This window comes from Dermacentor andersoni, chromosome 1 (assembly GCF_023375885.2).
Source record: "Dermacentor andersoni chromosome 1, qqDerAnde1_hic_scaffold, whole genome shotgun sequence".
In the NCBI taxonomy this organism is placed as follows: Eukaryota; Metazoa; Arthropoda; class Arachnida; order Ixodida; family Ixodidae; genus Dermacentor; species Dermacentor andersoni.
In genome coordinates, this window is record NC_092814.1 from 193,894,320 (window position 1) to 193,910,829 (window position 16,510).

At 47.5% G+C, this 16,510-nt stretch overlaps 1 protein-coding gene across 2 annotated transcripts in view; it reads right to left on the reverse strand.

Moving 5' to 3' along the window:
- The window catches only part of LOC126546981 (stomatin-like), an 89,139-nt gene extending 73,151 nt beyond the window's left edge, over positions 1 to 15,988 (reverse strand). For both annotated transcript variants that reach the window (XM_050194746.3, XM_050194747.3), the window contains exon 1: positions 15,613 to 15,988. In XM_050194746.3, coding sequence (XP_050050703.1) covers positions 15,613 to 15,772 — 160 coding nt within the window. In that variant the 5' untranslated portion in view covers positions 15,773 to 15,988. The remainder of the gene's footprint in view (positions 1 to 15,612) is intronic.
- Positions 15,989 to 16,510: the final 522 nt, after the last annotated feature.

Here is a 16,510-nt window from a genome sequence, read left to right on the forward strand (position 1 = left end):
ACCTACACCAGGCATAACGCCCTGTCGCGGGCCAGCCTAGCTGCCGCCGACCTTGTTCGTCCATCGTACGCTTGAGAGCAGCACAATAACAGTGCGCAGGCGCCTTACTTTGGAACGCGGGAAAAAAGACAACGTGAGATATATCGTACTGGAAACAATTTATTGAGCGGTTTGTCAAGGTGCTCTACAACTATACGTGTCACACTTGGGGTCTGCAGCCAAAAGTATATATATATATATATATATATATATATATATATATATATATATATATATATATATATATATATATATATATATATATATATATATATATATATATATATATATATATATACATATATATATATATATATATATATATATATATATATATATATATATATATATATATATATATATATATATATATATATATATAGAGTAAAATTTTCCATAAGCAGCTGTAATCTACAGCAATAATCGGAGACATTAAATTCGTCTCCTATTGATCGGACGCGTCGAATTTTCTTCATCCCTTATGTTTTGCCTTGAAAGAACCTGATTTAGCCATGTCGAAGAATGCAAATATGCTACGAGGACACTCATAAGCCGCGCTTGTGAAACTGTACGCACAGCTGGGCTGGTATGCTGTAAGGGTTCCTTTCGCTTGATTCTGTTCCTTTCTTTGCATCCAATGTTCACGGCCTGCCGTTTCGAGTGATAACGCGGGTGGAGCGCTGCACGTATACCACTGACAAAACATGAAAAATAGGCTAGTAGCATTGTAATCGAATCTTTACACTATACGGGCCTTGGCTACGAAAGTTCCCAGAATGCGGAATCCGCGAAAAATATGAATTCACCTGCACACCGAGCGCGTATAGCCAGAAATCAACGGTGCGAGAACTGCGGAGAACACATCTCAGTACTATAGTTTCAAGTAGCAAGAGTCATTGTATGCCAAATGCGTGCTGCATAAGCATCTGCGAGCTGCTGTACACAGGACACAAGCCTAGCCGCTGTGTCAATCATCTACGCTCTGTTACTTCGCGGACCGCCAGGCAGGACTGCTTATACACTTTTCGGCGTGCCGAGCTAGGCGGCGAGATAAACGCGCAACGCGCACGCGCAATTTCTCTTACCTGTAATAGATTATTTTGGCCACTAATATGTTTAATTTAGACACCGCGGAAGTAACTCGCGAAGCAACATCAACTCGCCCTGATGTGCTAAGTAAGGCTTCCTTCGATCCATACACCATCACGCGCTTACGATCACACGACGCGTTTGAAACGGGCCACTGGCAAGCTATAGTGATTTTGCGACCTTTCCCCTCATTGCTTTCTCCCTCGAGAATAGCTGGGGCGTTGATATAAGGCTCGTACCGCGTAAACAACACAGGGCTCTGCCCTTTCTAGCTTTCCGTTCGGCTTTCCGGCGCGTGCAGACGTAGCAGATGGCGGATTCTGCTGATGTTGCAGCAGGTGGCAGAGAAACTTTCAGCGCAACGATAAAATGTCACCTTTTTGTTGTCAATAAACTTGCCTCAATGAAAGGTTTATTTTATTTTCTTTCATGTCAAAGAACGTATAATAACGACTCAGAGGCTGCTGCGGTAATAACGGGTGGGGACAAGCCATACGCTATATATATATATATAAGGGGCTCCACGGGCATATACCTAAACAAACGTCGAGCGGACCTAAACAATGTTGGCGGCGTCAGCATTAAACAACGAAGATACCTATATTTGGAGCGAATCATCGCGTGCACAAGCGCATAGGACGCCGCTGGCAACGAATTTAGTCAAGCAGGCAACTGAGCATGTTCGGATTTTCATCGAAGCTGAACATTCTGTCGCATATTTCCTGCTGTTCGCGGCCGGAAAGGACACACGCACGGTTGAAGTACAGCCGGCACGTGGCAATGTATTCACAAACAACACTATCTATACTGAAAGCCCCGCGAGTTCGTGCTAACTGTCCTTGCCTTGGGCACGCTGCCTTACGTTGTACAGACGGAAGAAAATCTTGGTGGAACTGCAACTTACCACTTCACATGAGGCTATATAGTTGTGACGTTAAAGAAACGAAATCGTGTGCTGAACTCTTGTGCGGAGGAAAATTTCAAGGAAGCTACGACTATAATGTATGCAGCAATTGCCGAAATTACGTACGTAAATTGTAACGTATGTGCACGCCTATTTTCGAAGGTCCCCGGATATTATAGAGCGCGACCAAAAGCTGAGTCGAGGCAGCGCTGGTGGTGTTTAAACTGTGCCCTGATCATTGCAAGATATTAATATATATATATATATATATATAGAGAGAGAGAGAGAGAGAGAAGGCAGGGAGGTTAACCAGAGGCGCGCTTCCGGTTTGCTACCCTAGACTGGGGGAACGGAAAAGGGGAGGGAAAGATAAGGAGAATGAAAAAAACTCCAAAGTAGGTTCGCCGAAGAGGTAACTGTTTTCTGCTCTATATCACTGACGGTTCCAAAGTGTTTACTATAGTAAGAGGGTCTTGCACTCCATGCATGCAAGAACCACATGACGCGAGCTCCACAGAATGTGTTAGTAGTAGCGCGAGCTGTGACCCCAGGACTTCGTGAGTGTATGCACACTGGAGTAGTATAGACCGTTTTTTTTTTTTTTTTTCATGGGCGCCGCCATATTGCGTACAAGTGGCGTTATCTATAAGCAGCTGGCATGCTGGCTTGGGCGAGCGCTCCCTGTTGTATACCAGGTATACGCTTGGCGGTAGTTTCTGGTGGCTGGTGACACTATTCAGTATGACGTGCCTTGAAATGCTATCTGGAGCAAGAGCGCTTATCAGGATATATGACTTTAGCTCTTGCTTTATTTTTATTATTTTGTATTTTGAAAGAAAGCATAAACAACAACTTCTTTTTCTTCTTCTTCTTCTTCTTCTTCTTCTTCTTCTTCTTCTTCTTCTTCGTGGGAAACGGTTCTGCGATTAAAACACGTTGGCGGGCTAGTTGGTTAGAATCCATGATAGAGTGTATAAGCGCGACTGAACGAGGACGTAGAAAGAAACAGATACACAGAGACAGCGCTGTCTCTGTGTATCTGTTTCTTTCTACGTCCTCGTTCAGTCGCGCTTATACACTCTATCGCGGTTCTGTGAGGCGTACTAAAGCGGTGTGTGAGCATGGCCGGAGTTTCTGCGTTGTTTAGGCAGACGGAGCACCCTGCGCGATGTGTGCGTGCATGTTTGAGCCTACAATCAGCCTCAGAGATCAGTTTTGTATTTCTGAAAATTCTTTTTACTATTGTGACCTTACTGCAGCATTGTCACTGTACTTTTAATCTGCGGTTCAGCAGCAATGAGTAGTGCCAAAAGATATGACGACTCCAACTGCGTGGATACTGCTCTGCCACAGAATATGTAGTGCTGTTTGACAGGCGTTCAAATTGTTATTTGTAGATACATTGCGCGACTACCTCGTTTGTTTTACGAGGTTTCCACCCGCGAATAAAATAGTTTTGGTAAGTAATAACAGCATACCGTACAGTGTGAATTACACTTGTCGAGTGGTCTACTGACCATCTGCGGACTGCGGGAGCTCCGAAGCAGTGGTAGATGCTTATAGATATGTTTGTTCTATATAGCGCATTGTCCAAGCATGCGGCATGCCTATGCGAGGTCTTATTACGTTGGTAGCACATGTTCTTTCTTTTTTTAGTCTCGCGAAGGAAAATGATGTGAACCCATATTTTTTTTATGTCTTGTTCGTCCCGTCCTCCACGACGCACTAGGAAATTACGGAAATTGCATCTTCACAAATAGCTGCCGGATTTTTTTTTATGCGATCCCCTGCGGATGTTACTGCTTTACAGGGAAAAAAGGCAATGCCGAAACACAAAGCTTATATGTATCATGCTGGTCCATAGCACGTGGATAATCATATCTTGAGAGTGCAGTATGATAGACATACACTTAAACATACGTTTTGTCACGTACCCTCTGTGTGAAAAGCTTCGAGACGCCACCTGTCATGAACGCAACCCTTAAAAGGGTCGGGCAGTCGTTTTCAATTAGCAATATAACGCCGGTACTTTGAAGTTTACTCCCTGTCGGTCCCTGCGTGGGAGACGCCCGCTGCGCGCTGACACCCATCCTTCAGGACCTTTAATGAAGTTTATCCAATCCAATCTGAAGTTTAACATACGAGTAAGGACAGCTCTTGGCACCTTTAGCTTTGCAACACCATCATTGCTTACCGATGGTTCAAGGGCATTTCCGGTCAAATGCTGAGTAGTCAAAGTAAACAACGCAACTGGAAATAGCTATTTGGCTGTACTTTACATTGAGGCACGGCGCCGTGAAAGGGAGAAAGAAAACCGAAGTTGATAGTTCCCGCTCATTGCGTCCTGCATCTTGTTTTTATCCTGCGGCTACGTTCAAGTTTTTCTCTAAAGGTAGTTCCTCAAAATAACATGCTGAATGACCTTTGAACTGTCAACCAGAGACTACTTAAATAATACAAGCCTCATATGCGCACTTTCAGGCAAGCTCCCGCTAGCTCCGGCGAGACAAATCGTTGACGGAATCAACGGTGTTCTCGGGTTTCAACTGTCGTTCGCTCAAATGATCGTTGAAGGCGTACGTGTACCATATGTAGGGCACAAATGCTTCCATGGCTGATATTCGTCCACACAGCTCATTTTGATACCAAGGACATATCATCACGAGGTAGTGACGGTCAAGAGCACAGTTGCAAAACTGTAAATAGCAAAACTAACTCTTTATTGGGTGAACCTGTGCCCAGAAAAACAGGCTACAGTCAAATCGCAACGATAGCGGCGAACACAGTCGGCGATCATCGAAAATCTGATCAGCGGGTCAAGCGCGTCGGCTTTTATACACGAGTGATCGAACGTTCTAGAGCAATCGCTGGCGCCCGCGTGTCTTCCAGAAAGTACTGCACAATTCGCGTCGCGCATACAGTAAGATTACACAAGGTTCGGTGATATTTGCTTTTTTAGTGCATGTGATCATCATGTAAGCCGAACGCACTTAGGAGCAAGAGCCCCTGTCAGGCCAAATGGCCTTTAGCTCTTGCTTCCTCTTTCTGTAGTGAAGAAAGGAAATAAACTTCAAACAAACAAATAAACAAACAAACAAACATACAGCGGATAGAACCATGGATAACATTCGAGAAACTTCCGTTACATGCGGGCGCGTCCTGCACTGAGCGATAACATTTGATAGACGGTGAAAAGCGGTCAGCCGAGAAAAGTAAACAAGTACACGTGCCATTATTGTGAGCGTAACAGCTGTTGACAAGTTGAGGCCCGATGGGCCCACACAGACGAATGCAACGAGTCCTATTGTGTTGCTGCTGTTTTGCTTTCGCTTCTTTTCCGGTCCCGTATCTGCGTGCCGACGCACAATCTAACCCAGCACCATTAAACCGGTCGCGCGCTCTAGCGTGCACGGAATTATACGCTCGGTTAGACATTCCGGATTGCCGGCGTCGGGCGCAACACAGGAAGAGGCGCAGCGTGCTTTGATGGCAGCGAGGGCTGTGACAGGAAGATGTACGGCCGTATCACACTTGAATCCGCCTCTGAGTGTGCAGTGCTCGAAACAAAGTTAACATGCGATCGAAAAGTAGAAATCACATGCTTCACGACGCATGTGCCCTATATATTCTGCAACTGTCACGCAATCTTTCGAACACCCGTCGTGGTTGCTCAGTGGCTATGGTGTTGGGCTGCTGAGCACGAGGTCGCGGGATTGAATCCCGGCCACGGCGGCCGCATTTCGATGGGGGCGAAATGCGAAAACACCCGTGTACTTAGATTTAGGTGCACGTTAAAGACCCCAGGTAGTCAAAATCTCCGGAATCCCCCACTACGGCGTGCCTCATAATCAGAAAGTGGTTTTGGCACGTAAAACCCCATAATTAAATTAATTATTATTATCAATCTTTCGAACGACGTCTCGTCGGCGCATACCAGGCACGTGTCCGAAACAATTTCTTGTGACATCTGCCCCCGAACCTGACGCAGGGCGTCCGCATGTATAGGTAGCTCCACGATGCTGTAGAATGAATAATAGTTTTGAGGCGTTGTTTTCATGTCATCCGTTTAAGAATATAAAATTACTCTAGTAAGCTTGCAGATGTTTCACGAGAGTCATAAGATTTCCTGCTGCTGCTAGCAGTCTCGCAGAATTACGGGCGGTATAACGCCAGGAAAGTCAATCCGGACGCCACTCATATTCCTAGTTCGAAAAGATATCACATAAATAATATATTTAACATTCGAGTGAAACGTTCTTTGTAGCTTAAAAAAAAGGTTTTTGCAATAAAGTTTTCGCTGACTCTGTTATCGTTGACTCTCTGCAGCGTCACTTTTTTTATTATTCTTCCAGCAGCATAATACGCCGCAGAAAGCTCATAAGGGCCAAATAAAATGTTTCTCTGGCTCAAATGCAATTCTACCGACACATTACATTGGAGTGCCATCAAGAAAGTAAACCCGGAAAGAAAGAAGTGACTAGTTGATAAGATCGTCTACAGACTGCAATTTCATCCATATTTGGCGGTTGTTTTCTGTCCGGGTGCTGATCCTGCCATCATTTTAATAGTGCTCCTATACTGTACTGTGGTGTGACAAGGAGCTAAACAACGTCACGGTGAATGCACTCGTACTATAAACCACGCGAATTACTACTGCCTTCGGCGCACGCATCTGAGTTGTGACACACGAAATATATTGGTTTAAAAAAAAAAAAGTTATAGAATGTTTAAAGAAGCCAGCGCGCATTGGCGACATGGAAGAAAGCAGGTAACTTTGGCCTTTTATGACCAATTCCTGATCATCGAGGTAGCACTGTTTAGTGGCGGCTAAGCTCAATATTATCGTGTGCGCATTTTGCTGGAAGGAAAAACAAACAGAAAGAGAGAGAACTAAGTCCTGAGCGGGCACGTGACCAACATTTACACCTGTATGAGGAAAGCCTGGCGATGAATGCATCTCCGAACACATGTCCCATTAAAACAACGACACGTAGGAGAATCCCGGAATCAAGGGGAATCAGATCTTCTTCCAGCAGCGCGCATATATATATAGGACGTTTAAGCATAATGCGGGTCGTGACAGTGTTTTTTAAATATCCGGCATTTCAGTCGATATTGTTGTTTTCGCTGGCCTATACTTATACGAAGCGGAAGTGCCGAGCAACTGTCACAAATTTAACTTATTCGAGGGGATTCACATTGCGAGGCCTTTCATAAAAATTTCTCTGTCTCATGAACGACAATGGCTGATGGTGTTTAGCTCCTGGCTGCAGCGTCAGTGCGATCGAATCCGCAATTCACGCAATTTAAATTCTCATTATGATCCTTATAGTGCTGAAAGCGCTTTCTGAGCCACGATTGCAGTTCAACGATCATCAACTCTCGGCATTACTCCATGTCCGATCAGTGTTGGTTCGTTGCTCTGCAGCCCACGGATGGAGTGAACGTAGTATAGTACTCGGGAGATATATTCTATATTCTAAGTTATGGCTGTATACAGTCAGCCTATACTTGAACCTGTTGACCACGCCTATAGTGAGCTAGTAGCGTTTGTTCACTAAATGAACAGAGTTTATCGTATTTCTCTCGAACCTATAGCTTCATGCGCTTCTGTGCAGCAAACAAAAAATAGGAAAATTCAGGAACTGCGCCCTTCAGCACACTCACAAGCTCTCTCAACGGTCTCACCACTGAGTCTGTGCGGCTTCGCCGGGGCGCGGGAACGCGTAGCGGTGCAAAGGAAATTCCAGAAGACCGCCACGAAGCACACCAGGAGCAGCAACGCCAGCATGCAGCGCTGCGCTCTGTATTTTCGAATGGCCGTCGTGCACTGTTACCCTGCCAAGACACTCGCCTAAGCTGAACATCGATGAAATATGCGTGCTCGCCGTGTTTACACTATGTTTAGCAACGCTGCAGCACGCAGTCCCACCCCAGAACGCTTTCGGGTTTTTTCTCGTGTTGTTCCAGAGAACGCAGTCGTATGCGCCAGCCCAAGGCCGACCTTATACGCCCAGATTGGCCCAGGCACACGCCGCCGCAGGGCAACACGCAATCATGTTTGCTCAGCAGCAACCATCGGAGAGCGCCATGGCGGATCGATCACCACGACCCTTTACAAAGCAGACACGGCCTAGCGCCGCCTCTAAGAGAGGGCAACACGCCCGACTGACCTATGTATATGCTGATCATTTCATTCTTATTTCTCCCCGCTGAGCACACCAGTCCGCGTGGTACAGACAAGACCAAAGTCGACCAAAAACCGTGAAGCGGAAATGCAGTGTACTTTTCCTGCCACGTGATTGATTGATTGATTGATTGATTGATTGATTGATTGATTGATTGATTGATTGATTGATTGATTGATTGATTGATTGATTGATTGATTGATTGATTGATTGATTGATTTTAAGGATTTGACGTCCCAAAACAACATTGAGGCTATGATAAAGCCGTATAGTAGAGGGCTATGGATTAATTTCGACCGCCTGGGGTCCTTTAACGTACACACAAATCTTGGAATTTAGCGCCCCTCTATATGTGGCCGCCGCAGCCGAGAATCGAGCCCGCGTCCTCTTGCTCAGCAGAACACCCGAGCCACTAAACCACCATGGCGGGCTCTGTCGCGTGAGTGCTGCAAAACTAGAAAGGCAACGAGAGAAGCAAGGAACGGAACGCAGGTTCGTCCGGTTTGCTACTATAACTGCACTGGGGGAAGAGAGAATAGTAAATTCTTCAGTGATGCTGCAAATTAGGAGCTCTAAGTCTAAACGATACTGTAAGCAATTTACACTGAATTGACTACACACAGTGTCCCACGATAGAGCACAATTAAAGCGCCCGCAACAGGAGTCGCGGGCTACCCCTTTGGTGGCCAAATAAGTGTAAAGGATGTTGTCGCTCAGCAGGGGGGTGGGGCATGAGAGCAGCTTCGCCCCAAAAGCATGGAAGGCTGCCGTTTCGCAACGCCCTCCCTCCTGCTGAAAACGGACCACTTACAAGCCATCATTAGTGTGTCGATGGGCGCGCTTCGGTGGGGATTCCATTCACTACAGAAACGCCGGTAGAGGTTAACGGGTCGCGGAAACGGAACGGTTTGTGCGTTTACTTGTTTGTTTTCTTCTCTCTATCGGTACTCTAAGAAATATAGATAGAAAGTGAGAAATGTGGTCGTCTTTATGTGACAAACCAATTGACCCAATCAGGTCGCTGGTGTGTTGTGATTTGCCGTGAGGAGGTTTGGGGTAAGCAGCCAAGGCGCTAAAACCCAAGCTCCCGGCCCCTCAAAAGCGTTCCGGATGCACGAGCAGTGCATTGCACTATCTGTTCTGCCGAGTTATTACGTCAGACCCAAGGTAAGTAGCTGCCTTTGTATATACTATGTACATAAGTCTAATTGACAAGTACAAATGTCTGTCGTATCCATTTCTGATGGAACAAGAGAAACGACGACATCGACTGCAGCTGAAGATAAATTTCCATACCAAGTGAGCTGGCCACGCAAGCTTGAGCATTCAGTGCTACAAGGGGGAAAGAAACTTTAGTATAAGGACTTAGTCAGTAGTTGTAAGGTCGTTGTGAATGTTCGCCTTGGTTAACTCATGTATGCCATTTTTTTTTATTTTTTATTTTTTTTTTGGGCTGGAGGGCTTTTGCTAGTCTTCTCTTGGGTTCTTTCTGTGTTTGTGTATCTGTTGTCTTGCAATGTTGTGCTGTTGGCTCGCACCCTAGCCACTTCCTGAGAACGCCTGCATAGGGAAGGCGGTGGCCGGACGCTGTTCGGCGAAAAAGGGAGCGGCAGGGGTTCTCGCGCACTGATTCTGGCGAGCGCCATAAATCGCGCAACGCACCTCTATACCGGCATCTGGAGAAGGGAGTCTTTGGGGAGTGTTTTGGTACGGCCGAGGCGGCGCGGGCGGCTCAGGTGGTTCGAGCAGCGGCCGCCGCCGGTGTGGGTTACGCAGCCTGGACACGTGGTCCCGCGGCTTGGGGGTGAGAATGTGCGCGGCTGAGCTGGCAGTGTGGTCTGACTTCAGAAACAACGGACCGATCTCGTCAAGTGCCCGATCGGAGCATAAATAATTTCAGTTCAAATTATTGACATCCAGCATCTTTAGTCCTGGAATACCGAAGCAGGGAACAGTGCAGCGGCTTTGGAAAAGCCGAGAACGAACGAAAACACCAAGAAAGAAGAACCTATAGTGGGAGCTGCGCCTGCGTTATCGCCAGGATCTGCCAGTCCAGAGCAGTGGGTGATAAGAAAGGAACACAACAGATCGAAAGGAATCATTATAACGGCCTAGTAGCGCAATTATATTTTTAATTGGTTTCTATCTGCTTTGTTTGCCTCAAATAAACATAAAATTAAGATGTATAAAGTCTGACAGCAATCTGGAAATAAAAACGCGATTTCTTGCACAGACAACGCAACTCAACTAGCGTTAGTTAAGGAGTGACAGCGCTGGGCGTTCAGTGTGACAACATTTGACAAGAACTGCGAATCCTGGACTCGTGTAATGAAGCGATTCCTTTAGCTCGATTCTATTCCTGTCTTATCACCCATCGCCGATTCCTGTCTTATCAAAACCGGCCGACTCTGGTGGTAACGTATATGAGCGAAGCGTCGGTCAGATCACTGACGAAGCGCGAGAAGGAAGAAGAATTGGTGTAGAACCGTTACATTATACAAGTGCTGGGGCACTATAGCGTAAAACTATTCCAATATGTTTTTATTCCCATCTCCTGACGTCAGATTCGCGTAACCGCCGACGCAAGCATCAGCCGGTGACCCGCAGGGTTGTATGAACAGACCAACCAAATGCTCTCCTCGTTTGCAGGCGGTCATTTTTGTTTGCTTTAAAAACGAATAACACGGCCTACAGTGAGCGGCTTGTCTTATCTAATTGGTTGACAAGAGGTGAGGAGCACACTCAAGTGGAGAGGGATTCGATAGGGCCGAGCGAGTGCGCTGAAAATCGATAACCGGATGAAGAGGGTGTGCCGGCGTCTGCTATTTGGTGCGCTTTCCCTTACTTAACTTGAGGTAGCTGGTCGAGAATTGCGGCGGCATGCAACGGAAGGTTAAGAATGCCGCTAAAACGGATCCTCAGAAAAGAAGTGTTGGCAGAGCGAGGTCGTCAACGTGCCGAAAGTGCTCGAAAACGTTACACGGCCACGCAAAAGGTTTTGTTATACGCAAATAAACCCATGCCCTCCGGCATGTGCGAGTAGCCAGTGCCTGAGCCATCGGTGGCAGTCATCTTTTATTCCTTTCAGAACGGGGCAGCCAGCAGCTATTCAGAGAAAATTTCAGTTTTGTTCGGCATATTAATGCATCTTTAATGCGTACGCGTCACTTTGACGCGGTGAGCTTTCGCGATTTTGTAGCGTCGCGTGACAAGCAGGTGAATCGGGTGCAGCCCAAAACTCTTGAACAATAGCCGAGGGCTAATGGGGAAAAGGCGTCGATCCAGAAATAACTACTTTTCTTTTGTTCGGTCAAATAATGCATAATCAGTGTGTACACGTCATAACAGATGGAGTGCTATCGCGGTTTTCGTGACGTCGCGTGACAGACAGGCGAAGTGGGGGTGGCCCAAAAAAGTTTTTGACCAATCGCGGAGGGCTGATTGCAGAATTGGAATAGAAAAGTTCGAAATAGCTTTACGTTATAGCGCCCCTGCATAATTTAGTAGATACAGGGCCGGTATAATGTAGCGATTCATTTCGCTCGATTCTATTACTTTGTTATCATTCACCGCTCACGGCCGGCCGAAACCGGTGATAACGTGGGCAGAGTGGCGCTCGTACAACCCATTAAGCGCGGAAAGCAATAGCATGGGAACATGTTTGCCACATTATCCCAGTCCAAGTCTTGTCTATTGCGAGTGAGCCATGATACACGCTCCATGTATGAGACGATTCAACTGCGTGCATTGAATCCGTGCGTGCATTGCTGGCGATTGAGAGGCTAATGTGTTTCATATATTTTTTTCTATTAGACGATGTATAACTTCGTGCATTTGCTTTAGATGTACAATATTCAATGACGGCAAAAAATTCGCCCGAATAATTTTACTACATTTATCACCGTGTAGAAATGTGTCTTTTATTGGGTGTGCTCATCCAGCAACGCGTAGCAAATAATCCTTAATGAGACGCTACCGCAGGCGGTACAACGGGTCAATTCCGAAAGGTGGCGTAATCGTTTCATGATAATTTGTTTCATTTCATTGTTCGATCACATAGAGAGACATCGAAGCAGCGACAAGGCCGAGAGCTCCCACCAACTGGTTAACGCTACTACTAGGGAAATTGCTGAATGGCAAACATTTCGCTGATCTGATAGTTTAAAGAGGCGAAAGTTATAAAGTCCCCATAACTGCTACCTTCGCTAACTTAGTCTTATACATTGCGAAAGAACTCAAGAAACACACATGTCACTCGAAAAGAAATTCCCGAACATTCTTGTCCATGATTTCTGACACTCCCACAAAAAAAAATATAAAAAAAAAGAACGAGCATATTTCTGTTTCACCGAAATGATGCTGCGCCGCCTGAAGTGTCCAGACCTCGGACGGCACGGACGAAAAGCCGTTTCAAATAAAGTTTTATTCATTCATTAATTCCTATGCTATGTTACTAATGCGCTTGGGAGAAGTTAGAGGAAGATGCACAGCGTTTAACAATGAGGCGTTGCTTTTTTTTAATATAGCGTTCACAATTCTCTTGAGATGCACGCTGAACTGCAGCTCATGTATTCGGCACGGATTAATCTTCCGTATAAGTAGGCTAGTGACACACTGCGGTGCTAAGAACGCAAAGAATCCCACCAACGTTACTCGGTCCAAGGCACCGCGCGCGCTCTTCTATGTGCCTTCCGTGCATAAGCATGCGGCTGCGTTCCCGCAAGACTATACACCGCCTCTCGTGACATGTGACTACGCCCCCCCCCCCCCCCCCCATCATACAGCTTTACATACCCTGCAACTGAAAATTACAGCACTCCAAGCAGGACTGACGCACAATTTACGTTCCCGCACTTCTTCCAAGCCACGCTTTCGACGTGGGCAGACGCTCGTTAACAGATATATGTCTTGTAACGGGTACATGTAACGGATGCTGGTCTCTAATGCCCGTGCTCACTCGCTCAAGGAAAACGTTTGGGCTGCCGCAGGCGAATTCTTCATCCTCGATACACGTTAGAGGAAAGCTAAAAGGAAGCAGAAGAGAAGCAAGGCGATACGAAGGGAGACAAAGCGTTGCGAGAAAAAGACGCATTGATCACTGCAGCGTCACCCGCGGCAGCGTCGGAACGTCGTCTGCAAGGCGACATGCACACAAGTACGGACAAGCGGCGAGAAGAAAGGGCAACCGCAAGACCAAGAAGACGGAGACGAAGAAGCGAACTGACAGCGAGCGGTATGTATGTACATACGTACAAGTGCGCTGCGCACATGGGAGAAACCGTGAAAGACGAGCAAGGGTAGAAAGTATGATTCAGAGAGAGGGTGTGGAGAATGATGATGTTTGGCGAGCAGAGCGCGCCTTCGTCGCAAGTTTCAGTGGGGCGGATGGCCGTGTAAACAAGTTCTAGCAGACGACAATCGCGCGACGCCGCGCCTCGCCCGCACGTGAGGTCCCACGCATAGGCCACCCGCCCGACAGCACGCACGTAGCCAGCGGAGGTGGGTCCTCAGTGCGATATATATATATATATATATCATAAGAAGAGAGAGATGGAGGAATATAGGAAGGCAGGGATGTTAACCAGTCAAGGGTCTGGTTTGCTACCCTACGCTTGGGGCAGGGAGAAGGGAAGAGAAATAAGGGAGAGAGAAGGTGTAGATACATGTGCGCACAGTACTTGAGTTAAAGCCGCTCGCACAAACCGGAAGTTCTGAGAAAGCACAAAAGTGCCTTCACTGCCTTCTGAGCCGATGATCGGTGCGGACGGTGCTCCAGTACTGTCTGCTCACTCAGAGGACGATTATCTAATTTCCTCAATGTGTTGGACAAAGATTGTCTTTGTGCTTGAAATTGAGGACAATGGCACAATAAGTGGTCAATGTTCTCCTCGCATCCGCAAACATCACATGCAGGACTATCAGCCATTCAAATTAGTGCTGAGTAAGCATTTGTGAAGGCAACTCCAAGCCACAACCGACACAGAAGAGACGCGTCACGTCGGTGCAGACCGGCTGGAGGTCTGAGTTGAAGTGACGGGTTTAGTCTGTGCAGTCTTGTGCAGTCTTGTATGTGCGGTATTCCACTCTGCTAAGGAGATCGTGCGTGCTAGAATGCGAAGTTGTCTCGCGGCGTCGGTCCTTGAGAGAGGAATGGGCACGCAGCGGTCTTCTTGGTTTGACGTCCGAGCTGCCTTATCGGCGTCATCATTTCCTATGATACCGCAATGACCTGGTATCCACTGAAAAGAGATATCATGGCCTTTTTCTCTCAAGTGATGGACAAATTCCACGATTTCGCACGTGAGCTGATCGTGAGTTCCATGATCGTGAGTTCCACTGCACACATTGCAAGGCCGGCCTTGAATCGCAGATGACTGCCGACTTGCGTATATATATATATATATATATATCCACCGATCGAAACTGTCGACATTAAATACTTGTTCTGTTTACCTTGTAGCACCACTCAAGTTCTTTATATATATATATATATATATATATATATATATATATATATATAACATTCGTGTGTTTCTCTCCTCTTTCAGTTTACCCTGCACCAACACAGTGGGCCCTGGCTAGTTCAACGGGTTCCTTCGTCGCCGGCACGCTAGATTTCGGCGCTAGGAGGCTTCCTTAAAAACGGCGAAATCGCGCGTGCCGGCGTGTGCCGTTCGTATCTACCGCGTCGACACAACAGCGTGTTTCGTGCTCTATGGCGAAAGAGCAGCATGTGGGAAGGGAAACCGGGTAGCCACACATTTGCCGCTTTCGCATCTGTCGCGCGAAAATTGGCCGTTATCGTCGCTAACATGTTCCACCAGCACGATGCTTGTTGCAGTATGTCTCTCTGTGAAAATAAATTACAAGTGGCAACGTACGTTTTTTTATTGCACGACGGTGCAGTGGTCACATGAAAGGGCACAGGCGCGCTGGTGGTCGCCCAATATGACGCAGCGCGATGCGATCCAGACTGCACAGACGCTCAATAACGGTGCAACAAGTGCAAGGAGCAGACGGCAGCACAAGTGCATGCACCCGAACGCCTCACCCCTGACAAGTGCAAAACGTACGCTTTTATTGCTTTTCCTTCATCTTTCTGCGGGAAGCAGGAACACACTGGGGCCAACCGAGGGCGTATAGCTGTTATATATATATATATATATATAAATGCCATGGGACAGCTTCCAAGCTCTACGTCGGCAGAGCGTCGTCATAGCTGTCGTCGACGGCGTCGTCTATGAATAGTCACCGCAGATGAGGTCGCGAGGGGTTTCCTTGCCAGACGCGTGGGCCCTGACAAGCTGGGCACTGGCGGTAATAGAAAGAGAGAGTCGGCAAATAGCTCGAGAAAGAATATTCGGCAGTCAGGCGACGCCGCCGACCGCTCACCTTCGGTGCGGTATCCCGTGTGATCCTCCTTATCCATGTCGCCGGCCTCCAGCATGCCCTCGCTCGACGACGCACGATGGCCTGATGGCAGAAGCGAAGCGCCTTCGCGGGAACTCGGTTTGCCCCCTCTGACGCCGACTCCGGTGCCCTCTTGTGACATGAAGACCGCTGATTCGCTACCTATTTTCTCTTTGTGCCTTTTCCACTCTCCAGTAGTGGTGCGACGAGGGAGGCGGGGTTAACGAGGCTTTTGTTTTACTGCACGCACGCCAGCGCTCCTCTATCTTGGCGTCATGCGGTGCAAGCTCGCGTCTGTTTTTGCACAAGTGCCAACAACTCCGCAGCCGCCGCCCGCCGCTTGCCGGAGAGTCCTCAGTGGAGAGGGCGAGAGAGCGAGCATGTGGGGATAGGCCGAGCGACGCAGGATTCATTGGACGCGATGTTGGGGGAGAAGCGGGGGAGAGAAATCTACTACGCGCCGGCAGCGGCCACGACCGAGGCTTCAGAAGACCTACAGAGCCCCTCTTTCTTACCCTCTCATGCGGTCTACGTCACTTCCTTCGATGTACCAAGACACGACTGTTTTAGCTGTTTTGCGCTCGCCGACCTACTCCCGCTTTTTTTCTCCGACAAGCCCGCTCTTGCTTCTCCTCGCTGCCGTGGAGTCGCCTATTGAAGGTCCGGCCCCGAGTGGCTTCGTTGCCGCCTCCATCCTCTTCTTCGTCCTTTATATAACGATTATGACCTGCCACCAGCGGGACTGCTCTGGATCACTTTTCAGCGTTTCTTTTCTGAGCTGTATTTTTGTTGAGTCCTTTGGTTGGTTGACCTCGCGTTGTTTTCATTCTCTCCCCCGCCTCAATAAGCGCGCGCGGAGGCGCCGGTGGTGGTTGGACGG